This window comes from Arvicola amphibius, chromosome 14 (genome assembly GCF_903992535.2).
Source record: "Arvicola amphibius chromosome 14, mArvAmp1.2, whole genome shotgun sequence".
NCBI lineage: Eukaryota > Metazoa > Chordata > Mammalia > Rodentia > Cricetidae > Arvicola > Arvicola amphibius.
Window position 1 is genome coordinate 8,532,624 of NC_052060.1, and position 21,068 is coordinate 8,553,691.

The 21,068-nt window shown below is 45.7% G+C and overlaps 1 protein-coding gene across 1 annotated transcript; it reads right to left on the reverse strand.

The window, feature by feature from the left end:
* Positions 1-2,992: 2,992 nt before the first annotated feature.
* Cd160 (CD160 molecule) lies at positions 2,993-20,473 on the reverse strand. Its single transcript, XM_038311533.1, has 5 exons — positions 20,351-20,473; positions 11,777-11,918; positions 8,927-9,253; positions 4,897-5,016; positions 2,993-3,612 (listed from the first exon to the last, which is right to left on the reverse strand). Exons 2-5 carry the CDS (start codon positions 11,853-11,855, stop codon positions 3,605-3,607), a joined length of 534 nt encoding a protein of 177 aa, XP_038167461.1. The 5' UTR covers positions 11,856-11,918; positions 20,351-20,473; the 3' UTR covers positions 2,993-3,604.
* Between the last annotated feature and the right edge of the window lie 595 nt (positions 20,474-21,068).

Here is a 21,068-nt window from a genome sequence, read left to right on the forward strand (position 1 = left end):
CTCAGGATTTCTCTCTTACAGGACACTTGGCTTGAATAGGTAGGTATCTCATTACATGGTCAATGGCAGAGATCCGCTTAAAGTAAAACTTTGTCATCTCCAAGGGTCAGGAATAAATGACTTAAGGATGTTTATTATCTAGTACTCATATTAATCAGTTGAACTCACATTTGTGTGTGTGTGTATGTGTGTGTGTGTGTTTGGGGGGGAGGGAGGGAAGGGTTCATGTTGTAACTGAGGACAACCTTGGGTTTCTGAATCCCTTCAGTGTGGGATTATATGAGTGTGCCACCATGCCCAGTTTATGTGTTGCTGGGGTTGGAACCCAGGACTTCATAAATGCTGGAACACACACTACTGGGAGCCATTCCCCCAGTCCCAGTTACCTTGGTTAGTGTGAGATTGATCATGTCTCACTGTATAGCCCAAGCAGGCTTGGAACCTCAGACCCTACTGCCCCAGCCTCCAGGGCTAGGAATACTGGTATGCATTTCCACGTTTGACTTGGTTATTAATTTTCATGTTAGTTTTATTTGTTTATCTATATGTATTTATGGTTTTTTTAAATATTTATTTATTATGTATACAATATTCTGTCTGTGTGTATGCCTGCATACCAGAAGAGGGCACCAGGCCCCATTACAGATGGTTGTGAGCCACCATATGGTTGCTGGGAATTGAACTCAGGACCTTTGGAAGAGTAGGCGATGCTCTTAACCACTGAGCCATCTCTTCAGCCCCTGTATTTATGGTTTTGAGGGGACTGAGAAATTGAACCAAGGACATCAAGTGCTCTAAGAGCATACATTAAAACTCAGCTTCAGTTGCACACTAACCCCCCCCCCCCTTTCTTTTTGTCACAGGGTCATGCTCTATAGTCCAGGCTGGCCTTGAACTCACTATCCTCCTGCCGCAGCCTCCTAAGGGCTGGGACTATACGTGTACCACACCAGGGTTAATACTATTGATACATGTTTGGTAGCACATTGAATCTCCCGTGACCTCCTGCATACTTCAGTTTCTGTCTGGCTACAAGTACTGTTCCTCAAGGACAGCAAGATCACTCAAGAAAAGCTTCGTCTGTCTCGTCTAAATTGGACCAAAGGGGCTTAGAAGTGAGGGAAGCTTCAGAGTTGTCTGCTAAGCTGCTGTGAGACTCACATCAGTGAAGGAAGGAAACTGTAGAAGCAGGGTTTGTATAATAGATAAATATTAAGTGCTAAACCTTTTCCTCTGTGGTAAAGAAATGTGAAGATAAACGTGCTTGTCATGGGTATTTATTATTTATTTATTTATTTGTTTGTTTGTTTGTTTGTTTATTTATTTATTTTTGAGACAGGGTTTCTCTGTAGCTTTGGAGCCTGTCCTGAAACTTGCTCTTGTAAACCAGACTGCCCTCAAACTCACAGAGATCCACTTGCCTCTGCCTCCCGAGTACTGGGATTAAAGGTGTGCGCCACCACTGCCCGGCTTTGTGATGGCTATTCTTGATCGTCAACTTGTCAACATCTGGAATGAACTAAACTCTGAAAATGAAGGGCACACTGTTGGAGGAGGCCGCTTGTTCTTCCCGGCTGCCTGGCTAGCTTAGACCCAAAATAATCACACAGAAGCCGTATTATTTAAATCACTGCTTGTCCCATTAGCTCTAGCTTTTTATTGGCTAACTCTTACATATTAATTTAACCCATCTCCATTAATCTGTATATCACCACGAGGTTGTGGCTTACCAGCAAAGTTCCAGCGTCTGTCTCTGGCAGGGCTACACTGCGTCTACCTGACTCCACCCCTCTTTCTCCCAGCATACAGCCTAGTTTTCCCGCCTAGTTCTGTTCTGCCCTGCCATAGGCTCAAAGCAGTTCTTTATTCATTAACCGATAAAAGCAACACACAGCCAGAAGGACCGCCCACACCAGCACAGCAGTGAGGGATTTTTTTTTAATTAAACCATTTGATATGGGAAGACCCATGTTTAATCTGGGCCACACCTCTACAAAGGGCATGGAAGAAGGAAGCTTCTGTTCTTTGCCTGCTTGCTCTTGATGGCAGCTTCATTCTCACTTGCCATCAAGTGAAAACGTCGCCCCTACTTCTTCAGGATCCCAGCAAAACTGAAGAGAAGCTGAGACATCCAACCTAACAGACTGCAACTGCTAGATCCTTGGACCTTCTGTTGGACAGCCATTACTGGACTAGCCGGGCCTCAGCCTGTACCCTACTCTAACTGTATACGTACATACAATGTATTATATGAATATATATGAATCATTATACATTATTTATATGGGTATATATTTATTCAGCATGATGAATTAACAGAGATTTGAAAGTTGGGTGAGACTGCTCTTAAGCGAATCTCCAAAGTTCTATGAATGGAACTGGGAAAGAGTAAATGGAATGGTGTCATTCCTGCGGGAGGAAATTCCGGCTGGTACTAATGTCCTAGTCTGGGCACACAGGGGACACTGTCTGGGGGGTTCTAATGGAATCAGAATACAGTGTGCATGACTAGGGGCGTACCAGGACCAAGTGTAGCTAGAAGGTGTTCCAGACAAGAGGAACTGTAGACATTCAAGTTTGAGATCTTTTTTTCTCTTTTTACATTTGCTTTGTGACAGATTGGATGGTGTGCACATGAACAAAGTATCTGTTGTAGCTTTTCCTTCTCACTGAGATCCTGGCTGCGGCTTGTGGTGGCTATTTTTTTTATAATCAGAAGTACAACTGTTTTTTGTTTGGTTTGGTTTTGAGACAGGGTTTCACTGTATAGCCCTGGCTGCTCTGGAACTCACTCTGTAGACCAGGCTGGCCTCGAATTCACAGAGATTCACCTGCTTCTGCCTCCCAAGTGCTGGGATTAAAGGTGTGCGCCACCACGGCCCAGTTAGAAGTACAGTTTTCTTTTATAATTTATTTATTATTTTTATTTGTGTTGGTGTTTTGCCTGCCTGTATGTCTGTGCGAGGGTGTCAGAGCCTGGAGTTACAGACAGCTGTTAGCACTTGCACAAGCCTGGCCACCTGAGTTTGATCTCCAGCCCTCACAGAGAAAGGAGAGAACCAGATCCTGAGAGTTGTTCTCTGTCCTCCGCGTGTTCAGTGTGCACGCATACATGCGTCACACACACGTATAAAATTAGAACTTGCTTATTTTACTGTGTTGCAGGGGAGACGAACCATTATTCTGTGGTATAAAACATACCTGGTATTTAAGGCCAGCACACCAGCCACACTTGTAACATGTTTTCTCTCTTGGCACGGAGGCGGGAGTAGGCAAACTTGCGCTGGCAATAAGGAAGGAAGATCCAGAGGTATGCCAAACGCTCTGCCAGATCCCTGGAATGATTTTATTTATTGGGGTCAGAGCACGGCACTCCCGTGGAGGTCAGAGGACAGCTTGGGAGAGCCATTTCTCTCCTTTCACCACGTGGGTGCAAAGGTTTGAGCTGAAGCTTGGCAGGCAAGCTCCTGTCCTTGGCGGAGCCATCTTGCTGGCCCTCCAGATTCTTGGTCTACTCGGTGTCTGTTCCCTGTCCCGTTCTTCCCATGTGCATTGTCAGATTTATCTTGCTGTACCTTCTTTTGAAGTTTTTTGGTCACAAGGTTTATAGAGCTGTCAAAGGAAAATGAATGGTTTGTATCACTACCTCACATCTTAGATTGAGAAACAGAACACCTGATTTGAGACGTCTTGCCCGTCCTGAGGTGGCTGTTTGATAGGCTCTCGTGATTAGAGAGGGAATGGGGAAATGTGTGAACATAGTATCTGGGCTGTGTGGGAGGCGCAGAGGGAGGCACAGGGATCAGGACCCTCTTTCACTTTAACCTCACATGGAAGAAAAAGCATTATAACTTGGTCTAAGGCCCCCGGAAATGCATGCATTTTTCTACTGAACTACTGCCTCTTCCCTCTGTCTGCTAAGGCTTGGATTGGAGGAAGAGGAAGAGAAGGAAAAGCTGGATGTGGCTCTTCACACCTGTAATCCCAATGGTCCGACGCCTGGGGTAGGACTGAGTTGGAAACCTGTCTGGGCTGCATGGGGAGGCCATGTCTCGCTCACACAGCTTTGTAAGTAGAATGTTATTTAGTTTTTTTTTTCTTTTGTGTGCCTTCAAGGCTCCTTGAGTACAGGAGAAAATAAATAATTGAATGTAAGGCTTTGTTACAAAGGGAACTGGGAGCAAAGGCCTTGCTGTTCTGGGGTGACTCTGGAGTCAGGTGGTGGCGATAGCGCAAGGTGGACCCCGTTTCCCTTTGAGTGTGTACTCAAAGTGTGCCTGCAGAAATAGCATTTATCAACAAGAATATAGCTTAACCCACTAGGGAAACTTGTATTCAGTATGAGTAAATGACCAGACTGCTCCATCCTCGTGTCCCCTGAGTAGAAGCTGGCACCTTTGGCTGCCAAGGACAGCCAAAATCTCGTATCATTTATTTGTTATGCAAAATCCTAGTGGAAAATTATTAAATGTCTCAGTCTTTCAATACTCAATATGGTATCTTTGTGGAGGAGCTGTGTTCAAACCCCACCCCAGGCCGACTTGTTCATCTTCGTGTAATAACTAAAGACCTGTGACTTGTACTGGCATTGCTGTGTTCATTGAGTGAGTGGGGGCAGCTGTGTTTCTTGTCTTCCACAGGCCTTTCCTAAGAGGCCCGACCTCTTACCCAGAGGGAAGTCCGATTTGTCTGTCTCCACGTAGCTACAGTATGAGGACTTTAGTAACTTTAAGCCGGTTTCACCCACATACTGGTTTGCACTCTTCTGTAGATGGCCAGGGCTTGGGGAACACATTTTCCCCACCTTCCTTTCTGTACTTTCCCGCCTAGGAAATAATTAAGCTGGCAAGGATACAAACTCATAGCTCGGAGCGCTGAAATCTCTTCTGAACATACCTTGAAGAGCCACCAGGAGAGTGACCAGCATCCCGCAGGCCTTTACTTGCAGGAAGTCTGAACTGAGAGTGCTGTCAATATGGTCCTGCCTTTGTCTCGGTCTTATCTCAGTGCGGTTCCCTGTTCCAGATTCAAAAGAGAATCATGGATCAGGAGAGGGGGTCAGAGGTCAGGACTTCCTTTTGTTGCATTTCCCACGTGATCTCAAAGAATGCCTGGCAGCACAGTTCACTTCCTGAATAAACAGTTTTGATATTGGAGGGCTGTGGTGATAGGTGATAAGCTGAGCAAATAAATACAGAACCTAGCCTTCAGCAGGTACAGAGACAAGTCCACCTCAGAGGATCTCGAGAGTTTTAACAGGAAGGGAAAAACAGCTCACCTTGGACTTGGGTTTCCTCAATTGTATTCATTATAAACAGTCTTCTATAAGAGATAGGGTAATTTAGAATAAGTTAAAATTTTGGGCAGAGCCAGTGGACCTATGTGAGTTCAAGCCCAGCCTGGTCTACAGAGTGAGTTCCAGGACAGGCTACAAAGCTATATAATATGAGAAACCTTGTCTTGAAAAACCAAAGTAAATAAATTAATAAATAAGAACCCTGGGCGCTGGAATAGAGGTGGAGCGTCTGTCGCGGCCCCTCTGAGTAAGCGCTGAGAACATGTTGTCACGGGACTACAGTACCTCCTGAAAGTCTGCGGAGACAACTACCAGCACAATGCCCGGTGCATGCCAAGCGTTCAGTACACGGTGGGCACTGTTTATTCGTGCCGACTGGTGCCTGTCTGCTCTTATCTTCCAGAAGGAACCTTATTTCCACAGCTGACGATCATATGTGGTGCTGAGTGCCTACACAGCCTTCCCTGTCGCCTCAAGTAGAAACACTAGGGTGCATTAGGAAATTGTGAACACCGGGTTATAAGGAGCAAGGACTGTTGCACCTCATTCTTTTGTCCAGCGCTTGGCATTGTGCTCAGGATGCACAGGGAGTATCCATCAAAAGAATGAAGGGGGTGGGAAAATAGCCACTTTCGCAGTTTAACTGGAGCAGAGGGGCCAGATAAATACAATGAAATTGCCTGGAGCAGTGGTTCTCAGCCTTCCCAATGTTGCGGCCCTTCAGTACAGTTCCTCATGTTGCGGTGACCCCCAGCCATAAGATTATTTCATTGTTACTTCACAACTGTAATTTTGTTACTGTTCTGAATTGTAATGTAAATATCTGATTGTGGGATATCTAATATAGACCCCCAAAGGGGTTGTGACCCACAGGTTGAGAACTGATGAGCTAGTGCCTCATATAAGCTAATATGATTTAGACATTGTAGACACTGAGAAGCCTTTAATTATCTGAGTGACAGCATAGAACATACAAGCTAAGTTTCTAGATAAGTCTGTGGCAATCTCAAGTGAATTGGGATGATACAGGGTTGGTGGTCCATTTATTGAACAATAGGTCCTGTAGCAAGTGTGAGAGAGGAAATGTTGGCAATCTCAAGAACCTCACTTGTTAAAGTTGAGAGGAGTGTTTTAACTGTGATGTGAGAGGAACTTGGGAAACATTTGAAAAGAAAATAGTAAATGTAGGGAAACTTGTAGTAACTTACTAGACGGGTGAAGAAAACGAGGAACCAGGACTTTGACTGAGAGTCATGGACAGATGCTACTCTCAAGAAGACAAGTTTGTGGAGATGAGGTGCTGCCTGGAAGTGGTCCAGCTGAGAGTGGGGTGTTTGGTGAAAGCGTTGGAAAGGAGGTAGAGCTGGAGAAGGTGACTTGGGGATCGCTTGTGAAGTGCAGGTTTAAACCAGGGTAGATGCAGGGAGGGAGGGAAGGTGAGGACTTAGGTTTGATAGATGGGAGGAGGAGATAGAGACAAAGTAAACGAGAAATTAAACAAGTCAGAGAACACTCACAGAAACCGGGGGAGAGGATTTCGGTGGAAGAAAGAATAGTTAGAAATGCCGAGTGATGGGTCATTTAGGTAGGTAGCAGCAAGCAAGGAAAGAAGAAAATATAGGTCTAACTGAAGAGAAGTGGACCATTTGAATGATTAGTAACCATAGCAGAGAAAAGAATGTTTATTAAAAGTCCCTGCCTCTCAGATTTTTATTTACTGTGGGTGGAGGACTAAGATAATGTGTGTTTGCTGACATGGTCTAGCTATGTAGTCCAGGCCCTAAACTTACGATCAGTCTTGTTTTCCTGAGTGCTGAGATTATAGGTATGTGCCACCATGCTGGGTTGGTGGATTCTTTAAAAAAAATTGTATGAGGCTGGCATGTGGCTCAGTGACAAAGCACTGACTTAGCATGACTTAGCATGTTCTAGGTCCTGGGATCATTCTCTAGCATTGAGAAACGTTCACATAGACGACAAGCTTTTTTAAGCCATTATACATCGAACAGTGTCTCTCTTCTCACATAGATTGGTAGTTTGGCTGGGTATAGAATTGTAGGTAGAAAGTGTGTTTTCCACAGAAGTCTGAAGGCTCAGTCTCAGATGGGCCCTTTCTACGGCCTGGCTAGAGTCATCACACCATCACTTCATGATGGAGCATGAAGGACATAGGCAGAGGCCGGAAGCCTTGCTCCCTTGGTGAGCTTGAGACCCTGATGGATTGTTTGGGGTCCTGTTCAGCATTCTGGCTTCTGATTCTAGAAAACTGAACTCATGGGGGCTATCCACACTTTCTGCTTTATTTTTCTGTTCTAATCCAGTAGCTGGAGTAGGTTCATTTCTTAGAGTCAAATGCTTCTTAGGGAAATCACCGATTTTATTTTAAACCCATCTCTGTGTATTTGGGGGAAATACAGGCTCTTTACTGAGAGAGTAAAGATGCAGAGTAGTCATCAAAAGGCCTGGGTTGATTATTATTATTATTATTATTATTATTATTATTATTATTACTACTACTACTACTACTACGACTAGGCAGTGCCTTTTAATAAACATCCCTATTCTCTTCTATGGTTACTAGTCCAGTTGATGAGTGGCATTAGATAAATCCCTGCACTTCCTGAAGACTCAGTCTTCTAATGAGAATGAAAGGGCCTTTCTATAAAGATGCTGAACAGTAAAGACAAAGATGAGTTTGCCTTCATACATATACTTTGAAGAAAGGTTTAACATGAGGTATATTAGCCAGCGTGGCACTGGCAGAGGACTGGGTAATAGGAAGGAAGGATGTTCTAGAAAGGAAGGGTGCTCAAGGGGTGAAGAATGCTCAAGGGGTGAAGGATGCTCAAGGGAGGAAGGATGCTCAAGGGAGGAAGGATGTTCTGGGAAGGAAGGGTGTTCAAGGGAGGAAAGCTGTTCAAGGGAGGAAGGATGCTCAAGGGACGAAGGGTGTTCAAGGGATGAAGGATGTTCTAGAAAGGAAGGGTGCTCAAGGGGTGAAGAATGCTCAAGGGGTGAAGGATGCTCAAGGGAGGAAGGATTCTCAAGAGAGGAAGGATGCTCAAGGGAGAAAGGATGCTCAAGGGAGGAAGGATGCTCAAGGGAGGAAGGATGCTCAAGGGAGGAAGGGTGTTCAAGGGAGGAAGGATGTTCTAGAAAGGAAGGGTGTTCAAGGGGTGAAGGATGCTCAAGGGCTGAAGGATGCTCAAGGGAGGAAGGATATTCTGGGAAGGAAGGGTGTTTAAGGGAGGAAAGGTGTTCAAGGGAGGAAGGATGCTCAAGGGACGAAGGGTGTTCAAGGGATGAAGGATGTTCTAGAAAGGAAGGGTGCTCAAGGGGTGAAGAATGCTCAAGGGGTGAAGGATGCTCAAGGGAGGAAGGATGCTCAAGGGAGGAAGGATGCTCAAGGGAGGAAGGGTGCTCAAGGGAGGAAGTGTGCTCAAGAGATGAAGGGTGCTCAAGGGAGGAAGGGTGCTTAAGAGATGAAGGGTGCTCAAGGGAGAAAGGGTGCTCAAGGGAGGAAGGGTGCTCAAGGGGATTGCTATTTAGGACCTCAACTCGCTACTTGAAACTCCTACTGTCAGCCCCCCTCACTGCTCCTCTGGCTGCATTTGGTTCTTAGGGACTTACCTGTGACTAGAACAGAGGCAAAATGACCATGAATGTAGATTTCTGGCTTCTGGCTTCGGGCACAGCACTGGTAGGTCCCACTGTCTGATGGTTTGGCTTGTTCTATGGTGAACACCAACTGAGATTGCTGTTCATTGCTGCCACCTGTCCCAGAATCCCTTTTTACCCTTAGCTGCTGTAAGCTTGTCTCAGGAGAACAGTCCGACCGCTTGTCTTTGCACCAGAAGAGTATTAGCCCCTCGGCTTCGCCTCTCTTGTGCCACAAAGTACAGGTGAAGATCAGTTGTCCTCCTTTCTGGGATACTGAGCTGGTGACTTGGATGCATCCTGAAACAGGGATGCAGGAGTTACCATGAGAAGCCAGGGAGAGTTCCTTAAGTCAGACCTAGCTGGTCCTTGTCACTAGAGTGTCTTATGAGACACTTGTCTGACAGTGACACTGGCAGATGGGAAACACAACTTCTAGTTGTTCCTGGGACAATAAGCACATTGCCTGCCTGCCTCTAATTTTCCTGGGAGGTGAGACTTAAGGGACCAGATACATCTATGTGAAGTTTCTATTCATTGATGCTGGGAGGCGGGGGACTATCGTAGTGACTTTTCTGTGGCTGTGACAAAGCACCATGACCGAGGCAACTTTAAAAAATAAAGCTTTAATTTTTCAGGGAGGGTTAGAATCCATGATGGCAGAGCGAAGGTGTGGTGGCAGGAATAGCTGAGAGCTCACATCTAAACCCATAAGCAAGAGAGAGCACACTGAGAGGAATAAGAGGACTTTGAAACCCCAAGCCTGCCCCCCAGTGCCACCCAGTCTTCTCCAGCAAGGCCATACAGCTTAATCCTTCCCAAACAGCCACTAACTGGGCACCAAGTATTCAAACACCAACACTTATTCAGGACATCTCATTCAAACCATCAAAACTCTGCTCTCAAGTGTACAGCCCAACGTAAAGATCAGCAAAATACAAGCCAGGCAGTAGTGGTACACACCGTTAGTCCCAGCACTCGGGAGACAGAGGCAGGCGATCTCTGTGAGTTCGAGGACTGCCTGGTCTACACAGAGAAACCCTGCCTCAAAAAAAGCAAATAATAATAATAATAATAATAATAATAATAATAAATAACAGATAAAAATAAAATAAATTTTAAAAGATTAGCAAAATACCGCACTCCAGATTTCAGGCAGTAACAGCAGCCATGGCTAGAGGCAAGACACGCAAACGGCACTTGGTAGAGGTGGAGGCAGTGGCCGTGATGTCCCTGGGTCTGGAGGTGGTAGGGTAGGGTAGGCCATATACCAATGGGGAGAACATGTTCGCAGGGTGAAATTTCATTCTTGTATGAATGCAAACGAGTGCTCTGAAATATTTCTCTGCCTTGGGGAGAGAAATCAGTGGCATATCATAAACTCAAATGCCTGGGAAGGCTTAGTTGAGATCTGCAGGAAGTAAGGAGGGAAATAAGATGGTATGGGCATGAGATGAAACTCCAGGAAGGTGGGACAGGAGAGCCGTGTGCCAGGAGAGGGGTTGTGTATGCAGAAGATCCCTCCATGGGTTGCTACATGGTATTGTACTGTTTTCAGCATCTGAGCAAAAGCTACGGCATGGATGCTGCTGGAGCCACGGACCACCTGGGTCTATATAGGAACTGCCAGATGGGGCTAGTGTGCCTCGTGCCTGGTGCCTTCTTTCACTGCACAGTCAGGAGGGCTTCCAGCAGAGTGATGGCCCTGCTGCAAGGTTGGGTGGAAGCCTGCCATGGATTAAGCGGTAACTATTGCTTTACCCACTGAGCCATCTCCCCTCTTCAAAGAACAAAGCCCTCAAAGAGAAAGGATTGTTTTTATGCATGAGTGGTGTGTGTGTGTGTGTGTGTGTGGTGTGGGGTGTGTGTAGTATGTGTGTGAGTGTGGTGTATGTGTGTGTGTGTGGTGTGGTGTGTATGTGAGTGTGGTGTGTGTGTGTGTGAGTGTGGTATGGTGTGGTGTGATGTGGTGTGGTGTGGTGTGTGTGTGTGTGTGTGTGTATAGGTTAGACTACAGCCTCAGTGGCATCTTCAAGAACACTTTACCTCTCTTGAGACAGGGTCTCTGGCCAGATTGGCTGGTCAGTAAGCCCAAAGGATCCTCCTGTCTCCGCCGCCCTGGTTCTGGGATTACAAGTACATGCCACTGCCATCCTTGGTATTTTTGTGTTTGCTTGGCCAGCACTTTACCGATTAAGCTGTCTTCCCAGCATAGTTTTTTTTCTTTTTAAAAATAAAGTCTTAGAAAATTACTTAAGCTGCATTAATTTTTTAAAAAAACAGATGTGTTCATTTTACGTATATGGGTGTTTGCCTGCATATATCTATATGCACCATGGACTTGCCTGGTGTCCAAGGAAGTTTGAAGAGGGTGATGCACCCCTGGAACTGGGACTATCTATCATCTATCTGTCCGTCTGTCTGTCTGCTCATCTGTCTGTTCATCTATCTATCTATCTATCTATCTATCTATCTATCTATCATCTATCCATCCATCCATCTGTCTATCTGCCTGTCTATCATCTATCCATCCATCCATCTGTCTATCTGCCTGTCTATCATCTGTCTGTCTGTCTGTCTATCATTTATCACCACAAAATAAAAAATTTCCACCAAACTATGCAGTTACTATAATAATAGTATAATATACTAAAAGGAGCCTATGAGTACTCGTTTGTGCCTGGAAGAACCAGGGAATCTCCACAGAGAAATCAGCGCTTGTGTTGAGACTTTTTCCTACAAGAAAACATGCATGGAGAACTCCTGCCCCTGAGCCCTGGATTCTCCCCTAATGGCCGTTTCTGTCCTGGCACCTCTACTCACCACCATGTTGGAAATCCACGATTGCCATCAGGATGGCTAGGGCACAGCAGCTCTGGCCAGGTGGCATCAGGATCTGCATGTTGTCAGTAGCCCTGGGAATTCCACGGAAGTGTTGGCTTTGCTGCTCTGTGGCCTCACAGCCCTGAAAGCACAGACACATTAGCTGAAGACTTCCAGACCTCTAGGATTGTCTCCCTATTTTAGGCGCTTATTGAAGTTACTCAAAGTGTGATGGAGAAGAAGAGAGCCCCAGGGCACAGAGGGTTTGGAAGTGATATAAGAAGATCAAGTGAGGTATAACTGGAGAGAGGAACGGGGCGGGCTGGGCTGAGAGATGTTGCCTAGTTTTCATGGGCTTATTTGGCAAATAGCCCCTGTTATATCCACCCATATATATGTATCTATACGTATATGCTCATATATAAACAAATGTCCATGTGGGTAAATATATAATATGTAAAAAGGAGAGAAGAAAGGGCAACTATGAGAGACTGGGGAAGGACTGAACTCAGGTAAAGGGCACCGTGTCCTGAAAGCAGATACAAAGCTAATGTTGCTCCAGTTTCAACTCTACCATGATATTTTGGTGATGGGCAAGCGCAAAAAAATATATATATTGGCTAATGAAAGCATAAGATCCAACGTGAAGCTGCACAGCTTCGGAGTGCCTGTCTCAGCTCCGTAGGCGTTGGCTAAAATGCAAGGACTTTGGGTCAGGCTAGTTTTGATGTGTGATTTTTTTTATTTGAAAATTCTTTACAATAAAGTTTTAATTTTTTAAAAAGTTTGGGTTTCCAATATTCTTTTGATAAAGTTTCCCTTGGGTTGAGATTATTTTCTCCTAATATTTTTATTATTTTATTTTAATATACTTAAATAACCTAATCCCGTTTAAGCAAAATTATGTCCACATTTTAAAAAGCACTCAAATTGAAAAAGAAAAGTCAACAGGAGGCTGACTTGGTAAATTTGGCTCATTCATAACAAGAGAGTATTACACGGGCATGTGCTGTGTATCAGCATTTCGGCCAGCGACAGACGGCACGAACATCCCTGGTCCTTAGAGATTATAATGAAACGGGGCAGAAATGAGCAACTGGAAGGACAAGAGAAAAAAGAACCGAGGCAAAGAGAGTGGAGGAAAAGGAGAATGAAAAGGAGGTCGGAGGAAAAGAGAATAACAAGAAAACCATGGTGAAGGGGTTCACAGACTTTGCAGACTTCAGCTGGCTTTGAAAACAGGGACCTCAACACTGAGGTCCCTAATAGTGTGTCATCAACTCTGCTTGTCAGCAGAGACACCAAGCAAGCCGCTGTGCATGTATATCTGAAGGGTCCCATGCAAGAGGAGCTAGGGCAGGTCCCACATGAGGGATGCCAGAAAAAGATGGTGGCGTCTCAGGGGTGATGGCCTTGAAGGTCTCCTAGTGGGACGATATTGAAGATGTACGACAGTAGCATCGATGACCTTGACCTCTGCAGACAGAGGTTACATGTGTTATGTTCTTTTTTATTGAATGTGTTCATTTTTAACAGAAAAGGTTTAAAAATCGAGAAAGCTTATAGGATAAGAATATATGTATATATGTAGACACACACATACACACACACACAATTCTTACACAGCTGTATAATGTGTACAATGTCTTTGTAGGGATTTTTCCCCAGACTGGCCTCAAACTCAGAAGCCTTTTGCCTCAGCCTACCCAGCTGTGAAAACGCACGAGCCAACCAAACTGGCATGGTTGTGTTTTAGGCTAAATTAAAGGAGACTGTAAAATAAAAATGTTATCGTGAGCTGAGGCTACTTTATGACTGAAGTCAGTTTATTTCTGAGGTGCTGGGGATCCAGCCCAAGGATTTGGGGTCTGACCTATTTAGAGTGGCTGTTGTGCAGTGCACAGTGGTGCACAGCAGTGCACAGCAGTGCTCAGTCATGCCCCAGGCTTCCATCACTCATGCTCTGAAGAGATTCCCAGACCTGCAGACTCCAGGCACGGAAAGTGCTTTATCCAGGCATTCAATTTAAAGCTGTCGGACTCTATTTTTACTGTATATTGTGTCTAGATACATAAATACTGTTGTATTATGGCTGCCTACAGTATCATTATAGTAACATACCATGTAGGTATGTAACCCAAGAGCAAAAGGTTGTGCCAGATGGCCAAGGTGTGCAGAGGCTGCGGCATCTTGGTTTGTATGCATACGCTCTATGCTGTACAGCCACGAACTCATCTAGTGATGTATCTCTCAGTGTGCCATCATCATTAGTGATGCATTATTTTAAGTTATTTATTATCGTATTACTCTTAAATTGTTTTTAAAGTGCAGGCTCACTACCTTGCTATAATGTAGCAGGCAGGCCCTCAGCAGATGCTACATGGACGTTTCTGTGCCTAGAATCAGGAGTCAAATCAACCTCTATTATTTATTTAAAAACTGAACTCAATTAGTTTTATAAATATGGGCTTAAATTATATCTATCATAATTCAGTATGTCAAAATGGGCATTGTGTAGGATATATATATATATATATATGATATATACATATTCGCTGTACATTGTCTGTGTCTGGATATATAACTACCTGCTGTTGTATTACAGTTGCCTACAATATTCACCATAGTAAAATGCTGTGTAACCCAAGAGCCTTGTCGTACCAGATGGCTAAAGTATACATACACTCTATGGTTTCTAAGAATCTTCTGTGTGCTCCCCCCTCTCTATATATAATATTATATATATATATATATGCATACATATATATATATATATTTCCAGCCTGTACCTTCTTGAAGAGGTATACTCACAAGTTTTGTGGTCACTGTTTCACTGATGAGACACAGTAGCTTACTGAAGCAACTTCAGGAAGGGAAGGACTACTTTGGCTCAAAGGGATGCCAGCTTGTTATAGCACGGGAGGCTTAGGGACGTGGTTTGTGGTGGAGGGAGCTTGTGGCACAGGTTTGTTTACATGACTTCAAGCATGACACAGAGAACTGGGTCGGAAGAGGCTGGTCGGCTCACCTCTGGTGAGCCAGGCTCCTTAAGATGCTGTATTAGCACCATGAACTGGGGAATAAGTATTCAAAATACAAGCCACTGGTGTACATTACAGACTTGAGCTCCAAAATTTGAGGGAGAAAACCAGAAATAGTTATAAATCCCATTTCTGATTTTTCAGTTATATATTTAAAAATTTATTATTTGTATCTTTGGGCACTGCGTGTGGGTACCCAAGGAGTCCAGAAGAGGGCGTCTGACCCCTGAAGCTAAGTGACAGGTGGTTGTGAGCCGCCATGTGGGTCCTGGGAACTGAACCCTGATCCTCTGCTAAAGCTGCCAGGGTTCTTTGTCACTGAACCATCTCTCCATCCCTTACACCATATTTTTGTCACATATCAGTTATATAGAGCTATGGATTTCATTGCTCTTTCATACACATCTCCACCATTGCCTTCTCTTATCACCCTTTCCAGCCCAAGGAAGTCTAGTTACTTTTCTTTCATTTTTATTTTTGTGTGCATGGGTGTTTCGCCTGCATATATATTCATGAGCCACATGCATGCAGTGCCCATAGAAGCTAGAAGAGGACATCCCCCCTATTGTTATTTTTAAAAAATAGGTTATGTTCAATTGGTATTTTAACTTAGGGAGAACTGAAATTTTTGTGACATTAATTCTTCAGATCTGAGCATAGATTTCCATGTTGTGTATTAGTTACTTTTCTGTTGCTCCTGATAAAACATCAGTACCAAAAGCAGCTTAGAGAAGAAAGAGCTTGAGTTTACAATCCAGGGGAATAAGATTTCATCACGGCTGGGCAGTGGTGGGGCACACCTATAATCCCAGCACTCAGGAGGCAGAGGCAGCAGATCTCTCCGAATTTGAGGCCAGCCTGGTCTACAGAGAGTTGCAGACCAGCCAGCCAGACCTATACAGTGAGACTCTGTCTCAGAAAAAAAAAAATCCAACCATATACTACATGCAAGAGGAATGCTGAAGAGTACTGAGGGCTGGTGAGATTGCTCAGAGGGTAAAGGTGCCTGACACCCTGAGTTTGATCCCCAGGACCTGAATGATAGGAGAGAATGGAGTCCTGAAAGTTGACCTCTGACCCTTCCTCAAATAAGCACTAAATTAAAAATAAATGTCATTAAAAAGAGCAATGTCATGGAAATTCAAAACTAAAAGGATGAAAAATAGTGGTTAAGTATTAAGTATTGTCAGCATAACTAAGTTAATATAAGGCAAAAGTATACAGTTTTATAAAGAAATACATAAGGTCACTGACATGCTTTGCTGGCCTATCTACAGACACTGCCCACACTGGTGCACAAACACGCTTGCAGGCAAAACACCCATACACATAAAAATAAAGCAATGGAAAAAGATAGCCTGAAACTATGTAATAACCCTTAACTATATAAAGTAAAGTTTGGAGCAATTGCTGGAAGAAATGGGAACTACAATGATCCCCATAGTTCAACCCAGTTTCTTCAACTGTGAAGTGATAAAAAAGGTATGTATAGAAGATTTAAAGAACAACCAGCCCAATGGAACTATAGAAGTCTTTCCAACAATTCTTTGCAGAACACATATTCATCTAAACAAACCAAACAGTTTAAAAATTGGTAGTGTACTAGCCAAAAAAGCGAAGCCAGTATCACAAGGCCAGATTCTGTTTCAGTGCAACTAGTTTAGATGTCAAAAACAATAAGGTACATTTTAAAAACTCTATTCCGGGGCAACATCAGGCTTCTTAGGCTTCTGTGCTGGACCCTAGGTCAAGCCCTTGAGAAATGAAAATATCTGACAAGTATTTCCCATCTAGCACGTGCCATGTAGGTACGTGGTGGACAGAGAGATCATTAAAACAGGAGTCTACGTGGTGCTCGATGCTGCCTAGTCAGGTCGGGTTTAAAATCTGGCTTGACACTTACTAGTTGCCTAATGTTGGAAAAGTTTCTTAATCTCTTTGAAAAAGAGCTTACTGATGAGTAAAATGTTAACAACAGCGTTCTTTCCCCAAGGTAATTATGGGGGTTAATCTAGCAGCTTTGTGAGCATAGCATGGTGCCTGACGTGTAGGGGAACTATTCAATAAATGCTAGCCGCACAACTGGCTGCAGCTCATACAGTCGTATTTAGTGCTTGTAAAACTCTGAGCTATCGTTAACCACATGTTCGGTGCAGAAGTCTTGGAGGAACCTTGTGACTTGCTTAAAGTCACAGAGACCGGGTGGGGAGCTGGGATCCTAACCCCTTTGCAGTCTTTGGTGCCTTTCCTTACAGCCATCTCTCTCCATTCCCAAACAGTGAAGAAAAAAAGGGCTATGACAAGAACAGAGTTGGGGATGCAGTTTACAAGGGTTAGAAGAGGAGGAATGCCAGCCGGGGTTCTGGGAAGGTTGCAGGATGGCAGCGGAGTTGGGTCTTGGCCGTTTTGTTGACTTTAGGTGTTGGTACCAGAAGGATACAGTGGGAGAAGGAAGGTGGAGAAGGAGAACCGACCGGTTGGGAGATTTGGCTTGTAACCAATGCTGTGCACTTGCTGGCTGTGAGATGCCAGAAGGTCCTGCCTCTTCTTCAAGATTGTGTCCTCAGGGACTGGTGCAATGATCGGATGGGAGGGGCGGAGTAGGGACCGCTTCCAACTTCAGAACGACAGGCAGGCTGGCCTGCTGCAAGGAGCGGTCCCTCCGCCGGAGTGGCTACGCGGTGATGAAGTCTGGCTGGACCACAGTGTGTAAGTAAGTTTGGGCCCCTCAGCCGGGTAGGGGGTAGGCGGGGACCTTTCGGGTAATGACTCCCTTATCAGAAGTGACCTTGATTCCTGGAACACCTGGTGCACCCCGCGGGCAGGCACAGATGGTTGGAGCTCCCGCCGCTAGAGGGCGCTGCCTCCCAGCCCCGGGTGTGACCTTCGTCGCGTTGTCCAACCCAGGACTCCTCCAGGCAGAAGAGTCGGAGACTGGCTGGGGTCCGAGGTTGGAGGTGGGGGCAACAACCTTAACTAGGAGTGGAGAAGAGGAGAGTGCAAGATTGGGTCCGGTGGGCCCAGTGACTAGGACTGCGCTCGAAGCTGCTAATGGCTCTCTAGCATCAAGAGAGATGGGGTATGGGAGGGCAGAACTTTCTGGGTCCATTACGCCCCCAGCCGCAGGTCCTACCTCCCTCATGGAGTACGGTGAGCTCTTGGGGTAGGGGTGGGAAGGGTGCAGATAGGGTTGGTATCCTCACCTTTGGGTTTCCCTGAACTGCTCTGACCTCAGGGATTTCTTGGACTCTCAGAAATCCTTGGTAAGAGATGGAGGAAAGTGGTAGACGCCCTCATCTCTAATTTATGAGAAACCAGAGTTTCGGGGAAGCCTTGGCACCCTCGCTTGTTGTTCTCAGCCTGCCCTTCTAACCCGGTCCCTTGAGCTGGAGGGCAGCTTCCTAACCGCGGCTCAAAGGGAACTGTGGAGGGCCAGATGGCTCAGCCGGTAAAGGCGCTTGCCACAATGGAAGGAGGTAGCCGACTCTTGCAGTTGTCCTCTGACCTCCACGTGTACAGCACGCGCACACACACACACACACACACACACACACACACACACACACACACCTAGGCACACTAAATAAATATAGTAAAACTGTATTTTAAAGGGGACCAAGGAGCCTTTTGAAGACGTGGTGAAGAACATGCGGCTTGTGCTCACAGGGAGGCAGCCACGGTGTTTATAGCGACGTCAAATCCACGCGATTTGTCTAGTTTTCCTTTAATCTTGGGTATTTTGTCTCTCTTGCTGAGAATGTGTGGAAACACCAGGGGGCCTGCAATCCTGTAGCACGAATCTGCAAACCTGTAGTTTTCTGTACAGTCAAAATGTGCTTTCGCTACCTTCTAATTTATTTTGCAACACGTTACTGTACAGTGGTAAATCACTTTCAGTTATGTGTAAAGGAATAAATTAATAAAATGCTCTTTGTAAAGAAGTTAATGAGATGGGTTGGAGAAATGACTCGTCGCTCTTGCCGAAGACAGGGCTGGCACCTCTGTCTGGAACTCTAGCTTGAGGGCACCCAACACCCTCTTCTGGCTTCTGTTGGGCACCAAGCTGACATGCGGTGCATGTGTGTGGGGGGGCATGTGTGTATGCGTTCGTGTGTGTGTGTGAAGGCAAAACATTCATAATATATGGGATAAAAAAATCAGTCTAGAATTAATAAAACAAAATGTATAGGATAATCAAGGAAGCAAATTCTAGAAAGATGGTTGTTGGAAGAGTTACAGGAATACATGATAGAGTAACACACCCTTCCTCAGACCCGGTGTTCATCTGACAACCACCATCATTTCTTTTTATTTTATGTGTATAGTTTGTTTTACCTCCGTGTATGCCTGTCTACTGTCTGGGTGTGTGGTGCCTGTGGAGGCCAGAAGAGGGCACTGGATCCCCTGGAACTGGAGTTATAGATGGCTGTGAGCCTCTGTGTGAGGGAACCAGGTCCTCTGCAGGGGCGGCCGGCAGTCTTAGCCACTGAACGGTCACTCTGGCCCTTGTCTAGCCCAATGAAGTGTAACAGCTGCCAAGAGATTCGAAGATACCTGTGCTTTCTGCTATCGGGAGATTCTCCTGTGGCTCCTTGCCTGCAACACCCCTCCTCCCCACCCCGAGACAGAGTCTCTGTGTAACAGCTCTGACTGTCCTGGAACTTGTTTTGTAGACCAGGCTGGCCTCGAACTCACAGAGATCCGCTTGCCTCCCAGGTGCTGGTCTTAAAGGCGTTTGCCAGCAGACCTGGCTCCTTACCTGCATTTTTAATGGAAGCAAATACCGACTCCCTAGCAAAGGCTGACAAAAGCGAAGATGTATTTTCTCCCCAGACTCACAAACCCGGAGTGTGGTCTGACCTCGTGGGGTCACACACCCTAGGTAAGCAACCCAGCTCTGACTCACAGGCAAAGGCTAAGGCTTCTTCCCACTGAAGGAGACAGTTGGAACTGAACTGAGGGCAAAACATTGCTTTTTTAAACCCAGGTATTTAGAGGTTTACTCTGCCCAAACCACACCACGACTAAGGCTGCCCTTGTTTGTGCCACCTCCGGTGCCTAGGACATGAATGTCCCTCAGAGACGCCTCACAGAGGCAGCTCACATCTCAGCCCAGACCCGAGGGCTGTAGCAAAGTCTTCACTGTTAAGGTTTTCGTCTCTTTAAGAGGCAAGCCACGCCCACCCCCAGCGACCCCTGCCCAGAGAGAGCACCTGGAGGAATCGGCCCAGCATGCCTGAGTTAAGCTGGTCAGGCTTAACTCTAAAGTGCTCACAGAGAGAGACATCCCTCCCATGGATGGAGTCTTTCCCCTTGAAGGCAGGTCTGAGCCAGCCAACGACCCAAAGCCCATGAGAAGGAAGGGTGAGCACGCCAGCCCACCGCCATAAGTAGCCTATCTCTTCCTCAGGCTTCTGAGGGCAGAGAATATTTATTTCCCTTTGAGAAGCAAGCTTCTCGGCGCCTCACTGAAAGCTTGGCCTCACGTGAGCAGTTCTGTCAGGCATGCCATCTCTCCCTAGAGCCCAGGTACCTCAGGACAGAAGTTCTTCCTTGCTCTCAAGCTGGGTGCTCACGCTGGGTCTCTTGATTCTTATGCTGATGGCTTTCTCTTGTTAAAAACTATCTCCCCACTTCCGTCTTGGCTCCTACTCTCGTCAGTCTCAGTGAGCTTTGAAAAACCACAGGATGGGTTTTTAGCAGCTAGGGGGTCTTCCTGCCTTTCTTTCCTCCACCCCTACAACTTTTCCTCTCTGCTTTCTCCCCAGCACCTCCTTCTCTTTCCACGCCTCTCTTATTAGAAATCCACTAAGGCTCTGAGAGAACTGAGAAAAATCGCCCCTTGAACTAGGTTTCTTTACCTTGGGAAATGATGATTTCTCACTTGTTAATGGATAGAGATGGCTCTGGTAATAGAGACGGCCAGAAGGTGCAAAGACAGAGTGTGCTCTCAGGGATAAAGGCACTACTCTGTCTTTTCCTGTGGGTACCTTTGGGTTTGGAGCAGTTTAGAGGGCAGCAGACCTGTCCCACTCTGAACCCATGCAGCAGGAAGTTTTGTGGTTCAGAGACACAGCCCGCAACTGCCAGCTAGTGCCAGGCTATCCAGAAGCTTGAGTTAGTGTCATAAGAAGTGGCACTGGGGAAGCTTCTTCCTGGCTAATGTAGAATGCTCACACCATTGCCACCCCGCTTAGGAAAGTGCTCTAGCATTGCCGTCCCTGCCAGTTGCCTCCCTGAAGCCATCGCTG

Coding starts and splice junctions, on each gene's coding strand:
- Cd160 (XM_038311533.1), bottom strand. CDS start 11,855: ATGCAGATCCTGATGCCACCTGGCCAGAGCTGCTGTGCCCTAGCCATC. Junction 9,254..11,776: donor CGTGGATTTCCAACATGGTG/GTGAGTAGAGGT, acceptor TCCCTGTTTCAG/GATGCATCCAAGTCACCAGC. Junction 5,017..8,926: donor TGCCTCTGTTCTAGTCACAG/GTAAGTCCCTAA, acceptor AATCTGGAACAG/GGAACCGCACTGAGATAAGA.